We start from the raw sequence: 23,651 nt of genomic DNA, 5'->3' as shown, positions 1-23,651 counted from the left end.
CAGTCCTGGCTCTGGCCGCCTCGCCATTTACCGCCCTGCTCTGAGCCCCAGGGGACGCTCCTCTGCCACCCGGGCTCTCCCTCCAAGCAGCCCAAGCCAGGGGCTGCTGCACCTGCCGGTACAGACCTCCTGAGTGCATGCAAGAGCCCAGACAGGGAAAGGTGGGGCAGGACAAGGACGCAGGCTGCAGGGGGCTGCCAGGCCAAGCACGTCCTGAGAGCGTGAGCCAGCTCTGCCTTACTTACCCGCCCTCCACAATGGGTCTGAGATTGGAAAGGAAGGAACAGGAGAGAGAGATGGTCAATGAGGAATGGGAGGCAAGGAGCTTCTCCACCAAGAACACCCCACACAACTTGGGACTGGGCTCACATCTCAGATCGGAAGCCACGAACTGCCAGCCCCAGGGTACCTCGACCCCATGACCTACAGCTCAGCACTCCCTGGCTGTGGGAACCAGCTGGCCCAAGGGAGGGAGTCAGCCCCAAAGAACGTCTTTTCCATGGATCACTTTGCTTGTCTACACCTCAGTTTGTTCATCTGTAAAAGGGGGATGGTTAGCACTTCCCCCCTACCCCTCCACCCCGAGGTTATATGAAAACTGAAGGGCATAGCCTTTGGCATGTGCCTGGTTATAGAGAAGCTGTGTTTACATGCCACCTTCCTTAATAAAGTGACACGGAACCACCTGGTCTGTGATCACAAATGGGGCGGGAGATCAGCTCCACACAGTCGTTCAAGGACCCTCCACTGGGACTCAGGGGGAGGCCAACAGCCACACTGTGGGGGCCAGGGAGGAAAAGCCTGGGCCTGGGGGAGGCAGCAGATTCCTCTGGTGGAGAAGATGGGGGCGGAGGGAGAGGGGGCGTGAAGGCTGGTCCGTGGGAATCAAGCACAGAGGCGTGAAAGGGCATGGCATTTGGAAGGTCTTTTGGAGAAAGGTCGCTTTGGCAGCTGAGAGAGGATGAATGGTTGTCCTGGAGTCTGGAGGTAGAGACACCATTTCAGGCCTAATGAGCCAGTCAACAGAGGCAGCCAGAGCCAGACAGGGGTGGTCCTGGGATCAGGCCCGGCAGCCATGTGCAGGCCCAGGCAGTGCCAGAGAGGAGGCACTGATAAAAACTGGGAGAAGCCTTCCTGGGGTGGGGCCCAGAACCTCCCCTCTCCTGCAGAGCTTCCAGGGCCCCCCATAGCACCAGGCTCCCCCTCCTGGATGTCCCCCCATTCTGCTCACCCACTTGTCCAGACCGGACCCCACCCTCTGCACCAGCACGGCTCCTTCTCACACTGCCCAACTTGGCTGACAGAGTCCCCCATCCTTCACCCAGGGTGGCACCCAGGAAGCCCTTCTCTGCCTCCCTCTCCTTCCTCCCAGCCCACCTCTCTCGGGTGGCACAGCCAGGCCTCAGGCCCCGGGCACCATAGGCTCTCACAGACTGCCGCAGGCGCCCCCTGCCATCCACCCTTCACTTGGAGCCAGGGCCAGCTTTTCAAGAATGGGACTGTGTCATCCCCTGCTGAAAACCCTCAAGCGGTTTCCCATGCCTACAGGACACAAGATGCCAGGGCGCTGGTCCTCACCAGCGGCATCCCATGCCAGGAAGCCCCGTCTGCATTAACCCTTCAGCTAACAGCACCAAACTCCACCCCCTGCCCCCTCACCCAGCTAACTCCTGCTGTCCACGCAGAGATGATCACCCCCACAGGAAGCCAGGCAACCTCCTATGTGATCTGCATGGTCCCTGTCCCTCAGCTCCCCGACTCCTCTATAATTCGGGTCCAAGGCCTCCACCCTCTAGAGGCGCTGTCCTCCCTACCCAGACCCAGGCATGTGCACGGCACATACAACAGGCTCAGCGAATGTTTCTGCATGATCGAAAGAATGACGAGCAGGTGGAGAAGAAACGGAGTGGACAGCAGTAATTGCTGCTCATAGGAAAGGGCAGAGAAGGGAGCCGAGGGGAGAACCTGCCAGCGACACCAGCCTGTCCTCCTCAGAAGGCTGCTGGGAAGAGTTACATGGTCCTTTCCAGATGGGAGAACTCAGCCTCTGGGAAGCAGAGGGACTCCAAGATCACATACTAGAGAAGCACAGAGCTGAATGGGGGTGGGGGGGACTGCTGGCACCCAAGCCTAGGTCTTACCTAGGGCTGGGCTGATCGGAACCCCAGGAATACACCTGGGGGACTGTGGAGGTAGCAATGGAGGAGTGCAGAAGGGAGGGGCTTGGCCACCATGGGCAACAAGACCCAGGCCCATCCTACCCCTGTCTGTCCCCCAAGGTTCTTAGCATGGCTCCCTGAATGCCTCCAGTCCTCTCTCTCTCTCCCTCTCTCTCTCTCTATGGCCCATGGTCAACAGGGGGTTAATGCCCAGCTGCCCAGCACAGGCCTCCTGCTCCAGCCTCCAGGAAGAAAGTCTGCCTTTGGGGCCATAGGCTGGGAGGAGGAGAGATAAGGGCTATTCCCAAGCCAAGCACACAGCACACGTGGTGCCTAGGGGCCCCAGGTCCCCAGGCAGAGTTCTGAGGACCTCTCTGGAGCCAGAGACACATTCCAAGAGATGTGACAGGAATGGCTCCACCTCTTCCAGGAAGTCTCCAGGCCTACTGGCCCTGGGGTATCTCCCTCAGCAGGCCATGGAGACCAAGACACTTCCTGGGCACACATACCTTCCTAGAGTCACAGAGGTGCTCACACAGGAAGTCTTTCCTTGTGCCAGAGGGAAGGCTGAGACCAGAGAAGAACAGGGACTCCCCAAAGGCCACCCAGGTGTCCCAGACTCTAGTCCGTTTAGCATCAGGGAGCCCCGGATCCCCATTGGCCCTGCCACTTGCTTCCTGCAGGACCCAGGGAGGACACCTGGCCTCTGAGACCACCCAGCCAGGGGTTTCTAGGTGTCCTGTGAGAGTCTTTCCCCACTGGGGGTGTCTGGGGCTGATTTGTGGCCCTGGGGTGCTGTCCCTCAGGCTCCTAGGAGGCAGGCTAGCTGCAGTGGGCAAGCCCAAGGCAGATAGTCAGGGACAGCACATCATCTAGCCCAGGGCTGTGAACGGCCATGGTAATTGGAGGAAATCCTAGGTACGCGGGACTGTGCCCAGGGTAACCCAAGCCATGAAGTGACCAGGGGTTGCCATGGTTAGGGACAGGTATGGTTTCTGGTGGAACAATGGCCCAGCTGCTTCTTCAAAGCTCTGGTCCTACCCCATCTACCCATCACAGAGAGTGAGCAAGTCGAAACCTTGAACAGAGCAATCCTTGAACAGAAGGGGTCCCCAGACCAACTGACACCCAGAATCTTAGGCTCGTGGACCAAGTGAGCTGGGGACCGCCCAGGTGATTCCTGTACAAGAAGGCTACTTAGGCACCTCATCTCGACTCAGTGCCCTACCCTGTCCCCTACCCCCTCTCCCCCACCCAAAAAGAGACCACCAGAAAGGTTACTGGTGAGAACTTCTAATTAAGCAAATGGCACAGATCTCAGAGCTTTCTGGAGAAACCATAAATCTCAGAAATTCTTTCCCTTGCTCCCCTCACCAGCCTACTCGAGGACACAAAGCTGATTTCTCTGCTAGCTGCCAGCGGCTCGATCCATCCTCCCAAATTTCACAAATAAGATTTGCTCTTCTTGAAGTTTTCTCTTTCCCCCTCCTTTGTGAATCCTGTGTTTGCCTTGGTTCTCTGATTCAGTCCACTGACTGCCTCTCACACATGAGGAACCAGTTTGCCCACAAGAATCAATAAACTTTGTGCAAAATAACCAGTGACCTCACCTCTGAGCTGTTCTTAGATATGGTCTGGGGTGGGGGTCTCTGGTGGGGACAATCCTCCTCTTACCCAGCTCCTCCTGACAGGAGATTGGGTCAGGACGTTAGCTCTGGTAGTGGCCTCCCTGAGGGGGAGGTGGGAGGGAGAGGCAGGCTCCCTACTTATCTCCAGACCCATGTCAGGCTCCACCCAGCCCCGGGAGAGCAACCACAGAGTGCTCTAGCACCCTGGGTGACCCCCTCCCACCTAGGGAGAAGAGCGAGTAAGGAAACTCGCAGGTCTTCATGGGGTTATCTCCAGCCTGGGCTCCAGTTCTAGCCCCATCCTTCTGTCTGGGTGATGCTCTTCAAATCTGGAGGGGCCACCTGTGCCCTGCCCTGCCCTCTCTCAGGTGCAGGAAAGAGTAAGAGGGACTTTATCATTGCTAAAGGGCTCCCAGCAAAAGCCACTTGCTCTTCATGCCTAGTGGGTAAATGTCTAGGGCTTGGGCACAGTCTCCCCTTGGGAGTCTGAAGTGGTGGAGGGTCCCAGAGTGGGGAGGGTCGCAGAGGGCTTCCCTGGCTGCAAAGTGGCCACAATTCCAGGGCTGCCAAGAGGATGGATCCCTGACCTTGATGCAGCTCCCTGTTGTGACTGCTCAGGGACAAATTTCAGGGCTTCTAGACCTGTCTCCCTGATTCCTCCTCATGGGGCTGACAATGTGAGGGACACTGTGCTGCTCGCTCACCAGGCCCTGTCCTGCCTCCAGCCTTTGATCCACACAGCGCGCCTTCCGGAATGCTCTCTAACCCACTCTGGGAACCCCAATCCTCTCCCTGAGCTGGGAGTGAGGCCTCACCACCCCCAGACCCTGCAGAACCTACTCTGTCTGTACTTACCTCGAGCACACCACACAATACCTGTCACCCAAGGACACCCCCTCTACCCACCGGCCTGCGGCCTGGGGACCTGCCTAGGGAGGGGGACTCTATCCTGCTCTCCTGTTTCCGCAACCATGCTTTCCTTCACCTGGAGCTGCTTGAGGGAGGGTCTGGGTCAGAGACATGCAGCGACCCCAGCACACAGCTCTGGGCCTGGCTAAACCTCATGGGGCTCAGTTTCCCTGTCTATAAAATGGGACTATGGGACTAGGTCAGTGGGTCTGAGAGTATGGTCCGGAGACCCCTGAGGCTCCCAAAGGCCCTTTCAAGAGGTCTGCAAGTTCCTTTCCACCTCCGTGTCTGTGCGGCCTGCTCTTCCTCATATGCTTCAACCAAACAGTCTCACATCGGCCTGGGTGTGAAGCAGACAGGAGAATTAGTGGTCTTCTATTAAGCCAGACATTAAAGGTATTTCAAAAAATTATAAAACACTACCACTCTTCTTGCTAATTTGGGGGGCATATTTATAGCGATGTCTCATTAAAAAAAGCTTTTCCTGTAAATGGATTTTTATGGTTATTTTTTAACAAATTAATCCATTTTGTTAAGTTTCTTGGTTTTAATTCTTAATATGGTAAGTATCAATAGATACAGCCTACATTAACAAACCCTCTTGGGAGTCCTCAATAATTTTAAGAGCATCAAAGGTTCCTGAAACCAAAACGTGTGAGAACCTTTAGGATACAATCTCCACGGCCTCTTTGTATTCTGACAGTCTCTGAACCCACCTCCTGAGATCAGGTCAGTCCTGGCTAACTGAGACTATTTGTCCTTTTAAGTTTCAAGGTCTAAGAATGTGGAGTGTACGTATGACTGGTTCTTAGGTCAAGGGTTTGTGGAGTCAAGGAGCATGTTCCCTCTTCCCTCCTCCTCTGAGGATACAGACTCCTGATCCATCCTCTCCTCACTGGAGGACCAGTAGGATGGGAGGCTCTCATCCTATGGCGAACCCAGAGGAGGCAGCAGTTCCTCAACTCTGGGCAAAACACGTAGCCTCTCACCGACCCGAGCAATGGCCTGCGGAGGCACACGAAGACGTGGTACACACCGCTCCCTTCTCCAATCCCAGACCACACAAGCTGCAGTCTAAAGAAGGGATGATTTCAGACCAAGCTGTTGCTGGCAGAGAGTCTCTGAGGGCCTCTGGAGAGCGGGCTCTCAGGAGTGGGCGGGGCAGCGCATGGGCGGGGCTGCGTGGGCGGGGCAGCACTCACGTAGATGAGGTGGTCCCGGTAGCGGATCAGCAGGTTGCGCAGAATGCCGGCCTCGTTGAGGTCTCCCAGGCGGATCATGTCCTCCACACCGTGGACTGACGTGGGGTGCATGGGCTTGATGTGCGTGGCATTCTGCGGGGAGATCCAGTGTTCCTGTGGGGAAGTACCGTGGTTCTAGTTAGGCGGGGCCCCTGAGACCCAGGCTGTGCTCTGCTGGACACAGGGATCCCAGGTCTGTGCGACCCTGATAAGGGCCTCCTCCTCTCCTGTGGCCACTCTCATTATCAGGTGTGAGCGTCTGAGGATGGTGCTGCCCACCCACACTCTCTGTGGACCACTCCTCCCCTCCAGGAATTCTCTCTGCAGACCTAAAAGCTGAGCAGGGCAGGGATTTTGGCCCCACTCAGAATTCTCATAAAGGGAATTTGAGTCCCCCCCAGTCACTTTGCAAGATGGAATTAGACTAGACTTCAGATGCAGGCTCTGGTAAACAAAGGCATCAAAAGTAATTTCAGACAGTGCCAAGAATAAACCCACAGGCATATAGGATAGAGACCAGGGAGGGGAACTCCCCTAGGGTCTTCAGGAACTACCTCTCCAGAGAGGTAACATTTGAGCAGAGATCTGAATGATGGGTAAGAGACCCCTGTAAGATGTGGGGAGAGAGAGTTCCAGACTAAGCCTCTGAGGCTGGCAAATGAGGTGTAGCAGTGGATCCACTGGGGATAGATCTCACTGGGCTTGTTGATGAATGTGGAGCAAGGTTGAACTTTTGGTGCTCATGAACAGATGTGGAAACTAGAAGAGAGGTTGCCTCCATGGCTCTCCCTATTCTTCCCTGCAGTATCTTCTGCTGGGGGTTGGCGGGGGCGGGGTAGGGGGGCTTCCAGTGGGACATCTGGCCAATGGCGTTGGCAGTTTCAACAAACCTGGAAATCCCTCCCTCCTTCCCCAAGGCAGTTTCCAGCACCTTCTCACAATCTAGCTTCTCAGCAAGGTGAGGGTAAACTGTGCTCCAGGGTATGGCCACAGCCTGAGTGAGACACCGTAGCCCTCTGGGGGCCCCTACCTGTTCTCAAATGCCAGAACCCTGGGAGCCTCAGGACCCCCAGGAGTTTGAGTTTTGGAAACAGGGGAGGAGAAGGGGACCCCCTTTGCCACCTCCCAGCTCTGGCCCTAAGACTTGGTGGGTAGGTGTGATGCACACATGTCCTCCCATAGCTGCTTCTCCTCCAGGTCCCCTCTGGAATAACCAACCTCAAAAGCAGGACACTAGCAAGAATCTGAGGCATCACCTCCTCATCTCATCTCAGCCCCAATCTAACTGTCACCCAGGGCTACTCACTCAACCCTGTGAATCAGTCCCCTCCTCACCAGCTTTAAGCCCCTGTCCTGATCCAGACCATCATCTCTCACCTGGCCCCCTGGCCCTGGCTGCCCTCCAGCCCCTCATCCCCCTGGGAGCTGCCTCATGCACCTGTCTGATCACAGCACTTTGGGGCTTAGAGCCCTTCCCTGTTCCCCCCACACTGCAGCCTGGTATTCAAAGGCCAGCCTGAGGTGGACACAAGGAGTTCCGGGCCTTTGCTCCAGCAATCCCCTGTACTTTCAAGCCAGAGAAGCTTGGTCTCCACTTCCCCAGACACTTCGTGGCCTTGCTCATGCTTTTCCCTTTACTTCCTTTCTATTCAGCCTTCGAGGCACAGCTCAAAAGTTTCCCATTTCTAAAGCCTTTGCTGACCATGCTGCCCCCTCTTACACGTTCCACTGTGCTATCCCCCCACCTCCACCACAGGAATGTGTCAGCGCCTCCCCTGGACCACCACGTCGTCTGGGTCTCCCATGGAAAGGCGGTGGGCACAATGGGCTGCCATTGTCTGAATGCAGTTCTGACCTCCTAGTGTGCCCCAAAGCTGGGGACTCATGGCAGCCAGACCCCGTGTCTTCAAGACCCTTGGTCCACAGTGCGTCACACAGGAGCCACACACGAATGATGTGGCAGGGAATCTGATAGGACAGACAGCTAGCTGGTGGGCTACGGGGGACCAGTTCTGAATTAGAAGCAGAAATCCTAGTCATGGAGAGACCCTCATAGTCCCTTTTTTCCACCCTCTCACTTCACCCAAGAAAATAGGATCAGAGTAGGACGGTGGCCTGCACCTGGCCCTTAGAGGGAGCGGGGACAGGGCCAGCCAGAGCCCACCACTACAACTGCCCTGGCATTTCATGGCCCCTCCTAGACCAGGAGTGCTTCAGTCCAGCTCAGGCCCTCACACAGCCCTCTCTGAGGCATGAATGGGCCGGATAGGGAGATCAAAGAACCTGCCTGGACTTTCCAGTCCTGAGTGGAACATTCCTTTCTCCCATTTTAACCTATTTCTTGATAAACGGTGATCCAGTTGGAAAATTCCCCTCTAACCGGTCCCTGCTCACAGACTCGGTGGTAGGCTCCAGCGCGGGCCAGAGAGAGGATGCCTGGGCAGGCTGTCAGCCTTCCTCCCTCGACCCCCACCTCCAGTCCCCACGGTCCCTCCCCTAACCGTTCAGCACAGCAGGGGGAGGCAACCCTGCAGCCCAGCGCACGCCACTTGGAATCCCTGGGCGTCCATGACCTCATCTATTCAATGGGAATTAGAGTAACCATCCTGTCTTCTGGAGACCTTGGGGGGATTAATTGAGACACTAAAGGCTAACTTTGGTTTCCCTCCCACCATGTCTAAAAAGTGCTGGTGCCTGGCAACTGTACATCCAGGGTTGGGTATTATTACTGCAATGCTTTCTGGTTTTACAGAGGACATCTTTGTTCTCGTTCATTCCTCATAGCATCCCATAACAGAACAACCAGTCACCATTTAACAGTGGGGAGTCACACTCAAGCGATCACCTGGCTCACCCTGTTACACGGCAGAGCCAAGCCTCTCCTCACCCCTTCCCTGCACGGAAGGACCCTCAACCGATGTCAGCAGCCCACAGGTCAATGTCCACAGGCCCCTACAGCACAGACCAAAGTATAACCAGGGCACAAATGGAGGCCTGGCTCTGAAGGAATGCCAGAGAGAGAACATGGCCAGCCCCAGGGACGGGGGACATATTCGGGAAAAAAAAGGAGCTGTCCTAGTACTGGAGAGAAAGGGACTATGAGCTCTGCAGAGGAAGGGAGGAAGGGGTGCCTCTGGCAATGGGAACAGCTCCGGCAAAGACAGAATGTTAGGGTCCTCTTGAGGATCATTTATTCATCTACTCATTCATTCAGCAAGGCTTTACAGAGAACCCTCTCTGGCCCTGGCCTTGGGTCTCAGGGGAAGCAGATGGGACTCCCTTAGTCCCTGCCCTAGAGTTAAGGGAGCCTTGGAAGTCAGAGGGGTCAAAGACAACAGCCTGGAGGGCAGAGGTGGTAGGGAGGGGAATGGGAAAGCCCCTAGGAGGCCAGAAGCCCTGGGCTCAAGGCCACAGAGGCTAGCCAGACTCCCTGACCTGCTTCCGGCCACCTAGTCATTTCCCTCCCCAGCTGCAACCCCTACCCCCAGGGCTTTAGTGGGAGAGGTGGGACGGGGGCTCTGGGATCCAGTGACATGGTTACAGGACACCATCTGACGTGCAACATGACCCAGGTGAAACGTAAGCTTGCAGGCAGAGTCCCAGGGCCCCACTCGGCGGGTTTGTGGGCCTGTCTGGGCTGCCAGCCGAACCTGTGCCCCCTTCTCTGGCTCTAAGCTCACAGTGGCTTCCTAGAAGGTCCCAGAACCAGAGCCTCCAGAAGGCTCTGCAGGCCCTCCGGTTCTTTTTTTTTTTTTTTTTTTTAAGATTTTATTTATTTATTTGACAGAGAGAGATCACAAGTAGGCATAGAGGCAGGCAGAGAGAGAGGAGGAAGCAGGCTCCCTGCTGAGCAGAGTGCCCAATGTGGGACTCAATCCCAGGACCCCGAGATCATGACCCGAGCTGAAGGCAGCGGCTCAACCCACTGAGCCACCCAGGTGCCCCAGGCCCTCCGGTTCTAAAGGCTGCAGGGACAAAGCTTGGCTCAACAGAATCTGAGCGCCAGAGCTGCCACTGAGATATGGACCCAGGAAACACTACACAGAGGCCGAAGGTCCTGGGTACTCATCCCAGCACCATCACTTACTAGCTGTGTGGCCAGGTCTGGTGGTCCCTCCCTGTCCCAACTTCCCCTTGGGAAACAGAACATTTGCTTCTCATGGATGCTATGAAGACCCAAAGACAGAGCTGGGGTCAAAGGGATTTGAAGACCCCATGGGGGTGTCCCTGAAAGCTGCAGGAACAAGAGTGAGCCCCCTGCTCCCTTTATGGCCAGCACCTGGCCTCCAGGCCCCCAAGACTGTCCCTGCCCCCAGTGAGGCCCTCTGTTCCCAGTCACTGCACCCTCTTTTGCCCCCAGCAATCTTGGACCCCAAGACAGAAACTTGGTTCTATCTCTGTGTTCCCCAGCACTGGGCATATCACCAGGCACAATGCCAGTGACGGTAGGACTGAATCTCCCTGGTTCCCTCACATCCCTGATAAGCTAGGACTCTGTTCTTGGGACCACATCCCCACCTGCCCATGCCACGTACACACGTGCTTCCCCTCTGGGCCCTCCTCCAGACTACCTGCCTTCTCCAGGGCATGACTCTGACCTCACATTTTCCCATCCTTCCCCATGCCCACTACCCACAGAACTTAAACCTCCCGTATCCTTTCCCTTCAGGGCTGCAAGAAATAAAGGGTTAATCTGTTAGACAGATTCCTAGGGCAGTGCCAAGGTAAGCAATGAATTCCTAGGATGCTGTAACCCAATAGAGCAAGACTACAGGCATTTTTAGTCTAGCTCACTTTACTGAGGTATTCTCTACGGGGGCCCCAACATATGGGTCAATAACCTGATGAGACAGTTACTATGATCCCCATTTTACAGAAGAGGAAATTGAGGCTCAGAAGGGAAGGAGACTTGGTGAAGGTTGCATTAGTGACAAATGGGCAGGATGGGATTGGAATCCAATCTGTCTAACTCAAAGCACCCCTGTGCCTGAGGAGCTCCCAGTCTGGCATCGCCCCCTGCCCACCACCACACACGGGCAGGTGCCCCCCCACCACATACACACACACACACACACACACACACACACACACCCATCTTGAACACTAGGCAGAATGCCCGGAGTGCTCATGGAAATAGAATCCAGGAGGTTGGCCAGAAAGGGAAGCACCATCTTGCTGGGGCAGTGAGAAAGTTGCATGGAAGATGGGGTATCTGAGAGGTGGAAGTAGGGGCACAGGCACTGCCTCCAACACCCTCAGGTTCCTTCCCAGCCCCTGCCTCAGGTGACCTGTCTGCCTGGGTCTTCCCAAAGGCCTAGGGGCAGGGGAGGTAGGGGGCTACTCACATTGCCTTCATCGTCCACCACCTGGATCTGCCCAGAGTCACAGAGCTTCACCACTGCTCCGATGGGTACGTCAAATTCCTGCCCAGATCTCAGGTCCATCCAGACATAGTCCCCCTGTGGGTGAGACAGAGTCACAGCCAGGTGAGCAGGGAGGGGTATCCTGGGCCGTCATGCATCCCAACAGAGGCTCCTGTGCCAACCACAGGAGAGGGAAGAAAGGGCTGGAAGCCAGCTGGTGCCAGGCCCCAGGCCCAGCTCTGATCCAAGGTCTTCAATCCCCCCTCTTATCAGCTCTTACTGTCCCCATCTCACAGATAGATAAGCGGAGGCTTGGAGCAGGAAAGAGACCCCTTGGCTGGGCAGCTTCACACCCAGGCCTGTCCAGTGCCCAGCTCTCTCCAAGGCTCTACACCCCCTACACAGATAGCAAATCTGTTGAGATTCAGGCTGAAACACCAAGACACCCAAACCACTTTCTCTCTGTCCTAAAGGAGGCATCCTCACAGGATACCCAAACAGCCCCCATCACCTGCAGGGGCAAGTCTCAGAGTCACAGGGGTGGGCTCCTCACAGTGACTGCTCTGAGCTGGGCCCTGCGATATGAGTCCCCCAACACTGCCTCCTGGCTTGCAGGAAGAGCCCTGACCTTGAGGGGGAGGGTGTCACGCTGTGCCCCTGCTCTTACTACATACCCAGTAAGGAACACGGAAGACAAACCCAAAACCCAGAGGCAGAGAAATGGACTTAGAACAGATGCTTTCGGCACGGGTACATTCCACAAATATGTACTGAGCACCTACTAAATACGAGGCACTGACTGATCTAAATACTGGGGATCCCGCAGTGACAGTGGAGTCTGCACTGCATCTGGGAGGAGACAGAAAACAAACAGCTGAGCAAACACGCTCACGCCATTGCTGCAGAGGATGGTGAGGACTGGGAAGGGCCCAAGCACATGGACGGCAGAGCGGACAACAGCCCTCACAGCCCCGGGCAAGACCCAGCACCACAGAGGCTCCCCGTCACCGGCCTGCAGGTACAGCTGGGAGTTTATCTTAATCCGAACCAGAGTATTGCCCCAGAGGGTGAGAGAATGCAGACATCCTAATAAAAGGAGAATTTACCACTACCTCCCAGCAGTTAGAAACAGAACAGCTGATAAAACAGAGGACAATCCAGTCACCCTGCGGGGACAGCCGAGAGTAAACGGCTCTGGGCTCTGGGCGGGGAGGCAGGAGAACGGGCTCCAGGCTTGTCCAGGCTGGGCCTTGGACAAGTCGCTGACTAACTTGAGCCTCAGTCTCTGCCAGTGTCTGATGGGTGGGCTCAGGGAGTCTCAAGGCCAGCACCTCCCTGCGTTGGCCTCCCCCTCTTCCCTTCGGAATCAACTATTTTTCAGCCATAGCTGCCACTTCGTGGGAGGTTACGCATGTCAAGAGACAGGCTGTCAGAGACAGGCTAGCTCTGAATGTGAGCTTTCTCCCAGAAAACGGAGGGGAAAATTGGAGAGCCTCTGGGGAAGAGAACTATTTCCCGAGCATCTGTGCTGCGTGCCCAGGCTGCATGGCTGCTTCCCATAAGGTGCCCCATGTCACCCTTCTGTCCCAAACTGCGCTTCCTGACAGCCTTCAGTCACACTGAGTTCCAGGCCACCGGCCACCGGCTGCTCATACTGCTCTTCTCCACCTGCCCACTCCCCTGCCCACCTGTCCACAGGGAGGATGCCCACCAGTCTGTGCAGGAATTCTGGCCCCACCCACCTCCCCATCTTCCTCCTCCATCTCCTGCCCAACTGCTGAAGAGCTCATTCATTCATCCCGCAGGTATTTATGGAGAACCCCCTGTGGACCCGCCCCATTCCAGCTCTGGGGACAGAGCCGGGAACAGATGGGAAAGGCAGAGTGCCTACAGCCAGATGAGAGGAGGGTGTGGGAGGACCACGAGCAGGTACCAGGTTACACAGGGCCCTGTAACCATGACAGAGGTTGGACTTTCTTTTACGGATGACAAAAAGCCATTGGAAGGTTTTAAGCAGGAGAATGACATGACAAATTTACATTTTCAAAAGCTCTCTCTGGCTGCTGTAGAGAATGGGGGCACTCCTCCAGGCTCCAGGGCCTCTGGGCTTGCCCCTGACAGCCAGCACCACACGGGATGACCACCATCTATGCAACATTTCACCACTAGCATGGAACACACACACACACACACACACACACACACACACACACCGCCAAGTATAGGGCTGGGGCTGTGTCTCATCAGGGACTCCCCAGAGTCAAACACCAAAAAACAGAATTTGTCTCTCGATGAGAGAGAAAGAGAGAGAGAGAGAGTGTGTGTGTGTCTAAGAGACAAAGCATGTGACCGCGGGTGTGTGAGAAAGAATGAAGAATGTATAGCAGGAGAGAGAAAGAGCCAGAGACAGAGACAAACACTAACTTCTAGAAGCCAGGCTGGCCAGGATGTTTCTTCATGCTAACTCCCAGTACACCCACGATGGGCCAGGCAGCAAGTTAGATGCTTCCCTGTGATTAATCTCACTGACACCCCTCAGGCAGAGCATTCTATATCTACCTCATCTCCTCAAAAGAGTTCAAGAAACTTGCCCAAATTCACCCAGCTGTTCTGTAGTAAAACTAGGAATGAAGCCCAAAGCTGCCAAACGAAATCCAGTGCTCTTTCCTGACATTTCTCTGAACCCAGTTCTGTGAGCAAAACAGGAAACACTGATAGGACCCCTGGCCTTACATGGCTTGTGGGTCATGTTGGGAGCCTCAGTGGAGGGCAGAGCTGGAAGGCAAGAGTCTGAGTCACCTGTATCCCCTGACCCAGGACAGAGCCTGGCACACAGAAAAATGCATCCTGCTCAGGGAACAGAGGATAACCAAAATAAAAGACCTCATGGGATCAGGAAATGGGAGCTCAGAGAGGCTGAGCAGGGAGCTCAGAGCCTACAGAAACAATGACTAGAACTCTCCTAATCAAGAACAGTCAGGAGGAGGACAGGGACTTAAATTTCTCTTCTTCTTCTCTGGGTCTCAACTTGAAGAAAAAGGCTAAAATGGCAGCTAAGAGGCCTCAGGGGAAATTCTGAGACCTGAGAACTTCTGAGGAGAGAAGTTTCCATGGTCCCAGGGTAAGTTCTTAGGGCATCAGAATGCAGGTGGGTTGAAGGAGTCTTCATTTTTACAGATGAGGAAACTGAGGCCCAAAGAAACAAATGTACCTGGTCATAGTCATGATGGTGATGGATAAAACTGGGAGCACCTGCAGGGCAGGGCCTGGACCAAAAGCAGCATGGGTTGGGAGTCTCAGCTGGGTGAGGGAAGGAAGATGGAAAAGAACAGGAACTGTCTTTGTGGGGCAGAAAGAGGGAGGAGAGGAAAGGAGTATTGGGCCCCAGGTCTTACCCCACTGACCCCTCCAATCCCCAGACCCCAGGCACTGATGCCTGCATCTGGCCCCATTCATAACCACTCGTTGTGAAGGGCGCCCCACTAGGGACTTCACTTTGAATTGAGAATCCTTTTTGTGACCTGATGGATGCCTCAGTATGGCCACATGACAGGGGGCCAGTTCCAGTTTCTCTTCTGTCACATGTGTGGCTAGAGCAGAGAGTCTCCCAGACCCTGAGTGGTGATTTCTCAGAATGGATCGATCTTAAAAGTTCTCAAAAGTACCTGGGACCCCACCCCCCTCACCAGGGAAGCTGGACACACCCACAGTGAACACACAATTTAGAAATCTTAACTGTCTGCCTTCTGCTCAGGTTATAAACAATCCCCGGGGTCCTGGGATCGAGTCCCACATCAGGTTCCTTGCTAAGCAGGGAGCCTGCTTCTCCCTCTGCCTGCTGTTACCCCTGCTTGTGTGTACCCTTTCTCTCTCAAAATAAACAATATCTTAAAAAAGAAAGAACCAAAAGATTGAGATTATTCCTTGCATATTCTCAGACCACAATGCTTTGAAACTGGAACTCAACCACAAGAAAAAGTTTGGAGAGAATTCAAGAAAGAAGCTTAAGACCACCCTGCTTAAGAATGTTTGGATCAACCAAGAAATCAAAGAAGAACTTAAACAATTCATGGAAACCAATGAGAATGAAGACAATTCGGCCCAAAATCTATGGGATATGGCAAAGTTGGTCCTAAGGGGAAAATACACAGCCATCCAAGTCTCGCTCAAAAAATTGAAAAATCCAGGACGCCTGGGTGGCTCAGTTGGTTAAGCAGCTGCCTTCGGCCCAGGTCATGACCCAGCGTCCTGGGATCGAGGCCCACATCAGGCTCCTTGCTTGGCAGGGAGCCTGCTTCTCCCTCTGCCTCTACCTGCCACTCTGCCTGCCTGCGCTCACTCTCGCTCTTCTCTCTCTGACAAATAAAAATAAAATCTTAAAAAAAAAAATTGAAAAATCCAGAATACACCAGCTCTCTTTACACCTTAAAGAACTGTAAAAACCAACAACAAATTAAGCCAACCCCACACACAATAAGGAAAATAACCGAGATTAGAGCAGAGATCAATGAGAGAGAAACTAAAGATACAGTAGAACACATCAACGAAACTAGAAGCTGGTTCTTTGAAAGAATCAATAAGATCAATAAACCACTTGCCAGACTAATCCAAAAGAAAAGAGAGGACCCAAATTAATAAGATTATGAATGAAAGGAGAGTGATCACAACTAACACCAAATAGAAGCAACCATCAGAAATTATTAACAGTCATATGCCAATAAGTTAAGCAACGTAGAAGAAATGGATGCATTCCTGGAAACCTATAAACTTCCAAGACTGAATCAGGAAGAAATTGACAACCTGAATAGACCAATATCTAGTAACAAGATTGAAGCAGTGGTCAAAAACCTTCCAAAAAACATGAGCCCAGGACCTGACGGATTCCCTGAAGAATTCTACCAAACTTTCTTTTCCTTTCTTTTTTATAAAGATTTTTGTTTATTTGACAGAGAGAGAGAAATCACAAGTAGGCAGAGAGGAAGGCAGAGAGAGAGAGAGAGGGGAGGAAGCAGGCTCCCTGCGGAGCAGAGAGCCCGATGTGGGGCTCTATCCCAGGACCCCGGGACCATGACCTGAGCCGAAGGCAGAGGCCTTAACCCACTGAGCCACCCAGGTGCCCCTCTACCAAACTTTCAAAGAAGAAATAATACCCATTCTCCTGAAGCTATTTCAAAAAATAGAAACAGGGGTGCCTGAGTGGCTCAGTGGGTTAAACCTCTGCCTTCAGCTCAGGTCATGATCTCAGGGTCCTGGATCGACCCCCACATTGGGCTCTCTGCTCAGTGGGGAGGTTGCTTCCCCCCTCTCTCTCTGCCTGCTGCTCTGCCTACTTGTGATTTCTCTCTTTCTGTCAAATAAATAAGTAAAAAATCTTTTTAAAAAATAGAAACAGAAGGAAAACTTTCAGACTCTTTCTATGAAGCTAGCATTATCCTGATCCCCAAACCAAGCAAAGACCCCACCAAAAAAGAGAATTTCAGACCAATATCCCTAGATGAACTTGGATGCCAAGATTCTCAACAAGATGCTAGCTAATAGGATCCAACAGTGCATTAAAAAGATTATCCACCATGAGCAGGTGGGATTTACCCCTGGGGTGCAAGGGTGGTTCAACATTCACAAATCAGTCAGTGTGAGAACAAATCAATAGGAGAAGGGAGAAGAACCATATTGTCCTCTCAATTGATTCAGAAAAAGCATTTGACAAGATACAGCATCCGTTCCTGATTAAAATGCTTCAAAGTATAGGGATAGAGGGAACATTCCTCAACTTCATAAAATCTATCTATGAAGAACCCACAGTGAATATCACCCTCAATGGGAAAAAGCTGACAGCCTTCCCTTTGTGATCAGGAACCCTACAAGGATGCCCACAATCGCCACTCCTGTTCAACATAGTATTAGAAGTTCTAGCAAGAGCAATCAGACAACAAAGAGAATTAAAAGGTATTCAAATTGGCAAAGAAGTCAAACTCTCTCTTCACAGACGACACAATACTTTATATGGAAAACCCAAAAGACTCCATCCCCAAACTACTAGAACTCATACAGCAACTCAGTAATGTGGCAGGATACAAAGTCAATGTACAGAAATCTGTTGCTTTCTTATACACTAACAATGAAAATACAGAAAGGGAAATTAGAGAATTGATTCCATTTACTATAGCACCAAGAGCCATAAGATACCTGGAAATCAACCTAACCAAAGAAGTAAAGGATCTGTACTCAAGGAACTACAGAACGCTCATGAAAGAAATTGAAGAAGACACAAAAAGATGGAAAAGCATTCCATGTTCATGGATCGGAAGAATAAACATTGTTTAAATGTCTACACTGAGGGTGCCTGGGTGGCTCCGTGGGTTAAGCCTCTGCCTTCGGCTCAGGTCATGATCTCAGGTTCCTGGGATCAAGCCACACATCGGGATCTCTGCTCAGCAGGGAGCCTGCTTCCCTTCCTCTCTCTCTCTGCCTGCCTCTCTGCCTACTTGTGATCTCTCTCTGTCAAATAAATAAATAAAATCTTTATTTTAAAAAAATGTCTGGGGCGCCTGGGTGGCTCAGAGGGTTAAGCCTCTGACTTCAGCTCAGGTCATGGTCTCAGGGTCCTGGGATCAAGTCCCACATCGGGCTCTCTGCTCAACGGGAGCCTGCTTCTTTCTTAAAAAAAAAAAAAAAAAGTCTACACTGCCTGGGGTCATTTATACTTTCAATGCCATTCTGATCAAAATTCCGACATTTTTCAGTGCTGACACAAACAATCCTAAAATTTGTATGGAACCAGAGGAGACCCTGAATTGCTAAGGAAATGCTGAAAAAGAAAAATAAAACTGGAGGTATCACGTTACCTGATTTCAAGCTTTACTACAAAGCTGTGACCACCAAGACAGCATGGTACTGACACAAAAACAGACACATAGATGAGTGGAACAGAGTAGACAGCCCAGATATGGACCTGCAATTCTATGGCCAACTAATCTTCAACAAAGCAGGACAAAATACACAGTGGAAAAAAGATAGTCTCTTCAATAAGTGGTTCTGGGAAAATTGGACAACTTTGTTTAGAGGAATGAAACTCGACCTTCTCTTACACCATACACAAAGATAAACTCAAAATGGATAATAGACCTCAACATGAGGCAGAAAAATCTATCAAAATCCTAGAGGAGAACATAGTCAGTAACCTCTTCGACATCAGCCACAGCAATTTCTTTAAAGACATGTCTCCAAAGGCAAAGGAAACAAAAGTGAAAATGAACTTTGGGACTTCATCAAGATCAAAGGCTTCTGCATAGCAAAGGAAACAGCCAGCAAAACAAAGAGGCAACCCACAGAATGGGAGAAGATATTCACAAATGACACTACAAAGGGTTGATATCCAAGATCTATAAGAATTCCTCAAACTCAATACCCAAAAAATAGATAATCATGTCAAAAAATGGGCAGAAGACATGAGCAGACACTTCTCTAAAGAAGACATACAAATGGCTAACAGACACGTGAAAAAATGTTCATCATCATTAGCCATCAGGGAGATTCAAATCAAAACCACATTGATATACCACCTTACACCAGTTAGAACGGCCAAAATCAACAAGACAGTAAACAACATATGTTGGAGAGAATGTGGAGAAAGGGGAACCCTCTTACACTGTTGGTGGGAATGCAAGTTGGTGCAGCCACTTTGGAAAACAGTGTGGAGATTCCTTAAGAAATTAAAAACAGGGCTACCCTATGACCCTGCAATTGCACTATTGGGTATTTACCCCAAAGATGTAGTGAACACAAGGTCCATCTGTACCCCAATATTCATAGCAGCAATGACCACAGTTTCCAAACTGTGGAAAGAGCCAAGATGCCCTTCAATTGTCCAATGGATAAGGAAGATGTGGTCCATATATACAATGGAATATTATGCCTCCAGCAGAAAGGATGAATACCCAGCTTTTCTATCAACATGGGCGGGACTGGAAGAAATTATGCTGAGTGAAGTAAGTCAAGCAGAGAGAGTCAATTATCATATGGTTTCACTTATTTGTGGAGCATGAGAAATAACATGGAGGACAAGGGGAGATGGAGAAGCGAAGTGAGTTGGGGGAAATTGGAGGGGGAGACAAACCATGAGAGACTGTGGACTCTGAGAAGCAATCTGAGGGTTTTGGAGGGGTGGAGGTGGGGGGTTGGGTGAGCCTGGTGGTGGGCATTAAGGAGAGCATGTATTGCATGGAGCACTGGGTGTGGTGCATAAACAATGAATCTTGGAACACTGAAAAGATAAAATTAAATTTAAAAAAAGAAAGAAAAGAAAGAGAGAGATCTTGGTTCCAGTCCCAGCTCTGCCACTAAAACTGGATGACTTTGGGTAAGCCTTTCTGTCTCTCTGGGCCTCAGTGCTCACAGTGTTCACCCACTCAGAGTCAGGGCACAGGAAGAGGAGAGAGCCCACAAGCCTTCAGGTCCCCCCCACCTGCCCTCCCAGGCATGCAGCCCAGTGTGGATGAACATCAACTTCCAACAGGGCCTTGGCCCCTAATGCCCCTTCCCTTCTTGGGGAGGGCCTAGGGCTCAGTCTTCCTTGGTGGGATGAAAAGGAATCTGTCTCAGGATCTGTTTTCCCCTCTCATCCTCATAATCACTCTGGGACACTGGCTTTAGTAGCCCTATTTTCACAGGTGGGAAATGCCTTGTCAAGGGCCCCTGTGAGCGAGAAGTCTCCAGTTGCTAACCTCAGGTGGTAGAGGAGACCCACAGCCATGCTCTGATGCCGGTGAACCAGCCAGACCAGAAGCATCTCCCAGAGTCCCCTCCGAGCACCTGAAGAGGCTTCCTGCTCCAGACCCCAGAGAGCTGGGGAAGCCCCTTCTGGGATCTGGCCCCTCCATCTTGGGTGAATGCAAAAGCTCCAGGCACAAGGAGGGGCAGCCAGGGCCAAGTTAACGCTGAAAATCAGGAATGGTACGCCCCACCAGAGGGCCCTGCCCGTGTGCACCCTGGCCCTCGGGGCCACCACCCAGTTCCCACCAGGAGGGGAAACAGAGGCCCAGGGCGCCTTGCCGCGGGTGCACCCTCCCCCTCCCAGCACAGGCCTCACCGGCAGGACCGCATAACTCTTCAGCGCGTGGTTCAGGGTGCGCACCAGCGCCCACTTGCCCGTCTGCTTGGTGCGCGCTTCGGAGGGGTCGGAGGGGTCTGCGGGGTCGGCGGGGTTGGCCGGTTCGGCCGGGTCTGCAGAGGGCTCCATGGCGCGCAGGGTCTGGCAGCGGCTCCGGTGGCAGCACGTCCCCGGCTCAGGCTCCCTAATTCACCTAATCCCGTGCGCGCCGCCCGCCGGGGAACCCTAAACCCGGCCATCTGCTGCAGGCCCATGGCAACGGCGGCTTAGGTGACGCCCGCGGGCGGGACCTGGGAGGGGGCGCCGGCGCTGGCCTGGCCCTCTCGGGTCTGCACCGGACCCCCCACCACCTGATCGTGGGGATGCCTGGCCGGTTTCACCCAGACCACCATATGTGGCGCCCTGGGAACCGAACTGCGGGCCTCAGTGCAAACGAGGCACCTGGAACCTCACCGGGACTACAGTTTTGGAGAAAAATCTGTACATTTTCTATGGAAAGCAACCTGGGGATGTTATGGAGGGGAACGCAATAAACCATGAATTTTTGAGTCCGATGGGAAGGTGCATGAAAGATCCTTCTAGCTCCCTGGCTGCCTCTACAAAGCCATGGCAGCTAAACTGTCTTCCCGGGGTGGGAGGAACAGGAGAAGGAAGCTTCTGAGCAGTTCGTTTCTGGTCCTCCTCTCTCAGCCATGAGACTAGCCAGCTGGTGATCTCCAGGAGGCAGAGGTAGCACAGAGGCCTGGGGGAGGGTGTCCCCTGGTTATCCAGGACAGCAGGCACCAAGCTGGGCTCCTGTGTCTGGCAGCCACACAGGACGGGGCACCTGGCTCAGGTCCATGCTGGGCTGTGGGCCACAGTAGCTACCATCCTATCCAGAATCCTCAAGCCCCATTACTCTCCTCCTCCTCCCTTCTCCTCTCTCCCTCTCTCTCTTCTCTCTTTGAGGCCTATTGTTTCCATATTTGGCCCGTGGCATTGTCTGGAATCCGGGAAGCCTAACTGGTCCCACAAAAACTGGTCCCACTAACTGGACCACTATGGGGAGTAAGGCGAATGGTAGGAAGGAGACCATGATGCCTCACACAGAACTCAGAGCTGCCCCCACTGGACCTGGACTTCCTTATACCCCCAACCCCATCTCAGCCTCAGGGACCCAGACTCTGCCACCTGGCACCAGCCAACTGACGGCAGCTGTTCCCACCTACTTCCTGTGCCCGTTCAGGGACCCTGCTCTTGGGAGAGGTCCTCTCCCTTGCCAAGCACAGAATAAGCACACCCACCCTGGCCCATCCCCCACCCATGGGTGTCCATGGGAAAGGGACCTTCAGACACAGGAAGGTAGTGGGGGTAGAGGCTTCCAGGATTCCTTCCATTTGTCCATTTAACCAACCTTCTCGGGCTTCCATCCTCAGAGCTTAGGGGGCACCACCCTCAGAGCTCCCAGCCTGAACCTGGACAGACCCAGACCCTAATACCACCAGATGAGGAATGGATTTGTCCTGGAGAGGCAGGACAGCATGGCCACTGAGCGGTTGGACTCAGGACCCCGACAGCTTAGGTTCAGTCCTGGCTAGGCAGCTCAAACTGTGTAAACCCGGGCAAGCTCCTCAACCCGTACATGCTTTTGTTTCTGCATGTGTGGGATGACAAGAGAGCGGCACCACAGTTGCCTTGCAAGGATTAAAAGGTTTATGTGTGTAACTCACTCATTCATGCCTATTAGAACAAATGGCTGTGTGAGTATTGCTTAGATCACGTGAGAGCAAGTCGTGTTAGGGGCGACACCTGGGTGTTTTGATTATTTTTGGCAGACATGAGAGGGAAGGGCACTCCAGAAGAGGGAACAGCAAAGCACAGAGAAGCAGAGGTAGGAAGAAAGAGATGATAAAACAGGTCTGGTGGATGGAGAGAGGCCCCCTTAGGGAGACTGGGGCAAGTATTGACCCACTACTCAACACCATGCACCAGGCCACCCTGAGCCAAAGCCTGGGAAGAGACCCCTTCATCCCGGGTCTGAAAGGCAAGTCTCATGCCCCTGTGACTCACTGTGGCATCACCACACCATCTCCCGAACCAGGGCCTCACTGCTGCTCCAGCCTCATCTGCCGCTGCCTTGAACAGACTGGACAGGGTCTCCCTCTCTTCTCCTTTGCTTCTGTGAGTCCTCTGCCAGGAATGCTTCACCCCACTGGCTGCTTTCCTGCCCCCGCCCAGCCACCAGGCTCCGCAGAGCCACCAGCCGCCTGTTCTCCACACCCGCCACCCCCACTGCCACCTTTTCTGTACTTTGGTGCCTCATACAAACTCAGACGCGTGATGCTGCCCTCACCCCACCCTACCCCCATCCAGGCCAGTTCTGGCCAGGTGGGGAGACTGAGGTTCAGAGGGGTTAAAGAGACTTACCCAAGGATACACATACCAAGTTGAGACAAAAAGCTTTCATTTAGTAACTGTGCCAACTTTCATGAGCAAGGGATGTCAAGGAAGATGGGAAAGAAAGAAACTCAAGAACTTATTCCTTTAGAGAAACACTAAAAAATGTGGCAAAAACTGTCAGAACCACCTGTACTAGACCTCTAGAAAATATTCAAATATTTATAGTAACCAACAGAACATTTAATAAAGAGAAAAGTGACTGAACCCCAGCAGGAGAGCTTTGTGGAGTTCTAACCAACCCCCCCATACCCCTGTCTTGTGGCAATCTTGAAGATGTAGGCCCACATCCCTGGTGTGGGTTCTTGGGGCCAGAAGCAGAACAGACATGTTATCAAAGAATTATGGTTGTTTTAACCTGTCTGGGAACTCCTTAAGGGAATAATACACAAAGCTTGCCTTTATTCCCTAACTTGGAGCTTCTGCAGGGTGGTGGGGCAGTTAGGGAGGGCTCTGGTCAAAAACATTCAAGAACAGATGAACTAGCCCCTGCCACATGAGGGGGAAAAATCAGTTGGAAAAAACAAGAGACACTCCAGAAATCCTGGCAGAAAGACAGGGCAGGGACGCCTGGGTGGCTCAGTGGGTTAAGCCGCTGCTTTCAGCTCAGGTCATGATCTCAGGGTCCTGGGATAGAGTCCTGCATCGGGCTCTCTGCTCAGCAGGGAGCCTGCTTCCCTCTCTCTCTCTGCCTGCCTCTCCATCTACTTGTGATTTCTCTCTGTCAAATAAATAAATAAAATCTTTTTAAAAAAATAAAATAAAAAAAAAAAGAAAGACAGGGCAATATGGGTTTTAAAAGTTTC

General features: G+C 52.7%; 1 protein-coding gene across 1 annotated transcript in view; it reads right to left on the bottom strand.

The window, feature by feature from the left end:
• MYO7A (myosin VIIA) overlaps positions 1 to 11,393 on the bottom strand; it is a 63,763-nt gene extending 52,370 nt beyond the window's left edge. The window contains exons 1-2 of the mRNA XM_059411494.1: positions 11,283 to 11,393; positions 5,899 to 6,051 (exon numbers count right to left, since the gene is read on the bottom strand). Of these exons, the coding sequence (XP_059267477.1) occupies positions 5,899 to 6,051; positions 11,283 to 11,381 (252 nt within the window). The 5' untranslated portion in view covers positions 11,382 to 11,393. The remainder of the gene's footprint in view (positions 1 to 5,898; positions 6,052 to 11,282) is intronic.
• Between the last annotated feature and the right edge of the window lie 12,258 nt (positions 11,394 to 23,651).

The sequence above is a fragment of the Mustela nigripes genome, chromosome 1 (assembly GCF_022355385.1).
Source record: "Mustela nigripes isolate SB6536 chromosome 1, MUSNIG.SB6536, whole genome shotgun sequence".
In the NCBI taxonomy this organism is placed as follows: domain Eukaryota; kingdom Metazoa; phylum Chordata; class Mammalia; order Carnivora; family Mustelidae; genus Mustela; species Mustela nigripes.
This window is presented reverse-complemented; position numbering and strand designations above follow the sequence as displayed.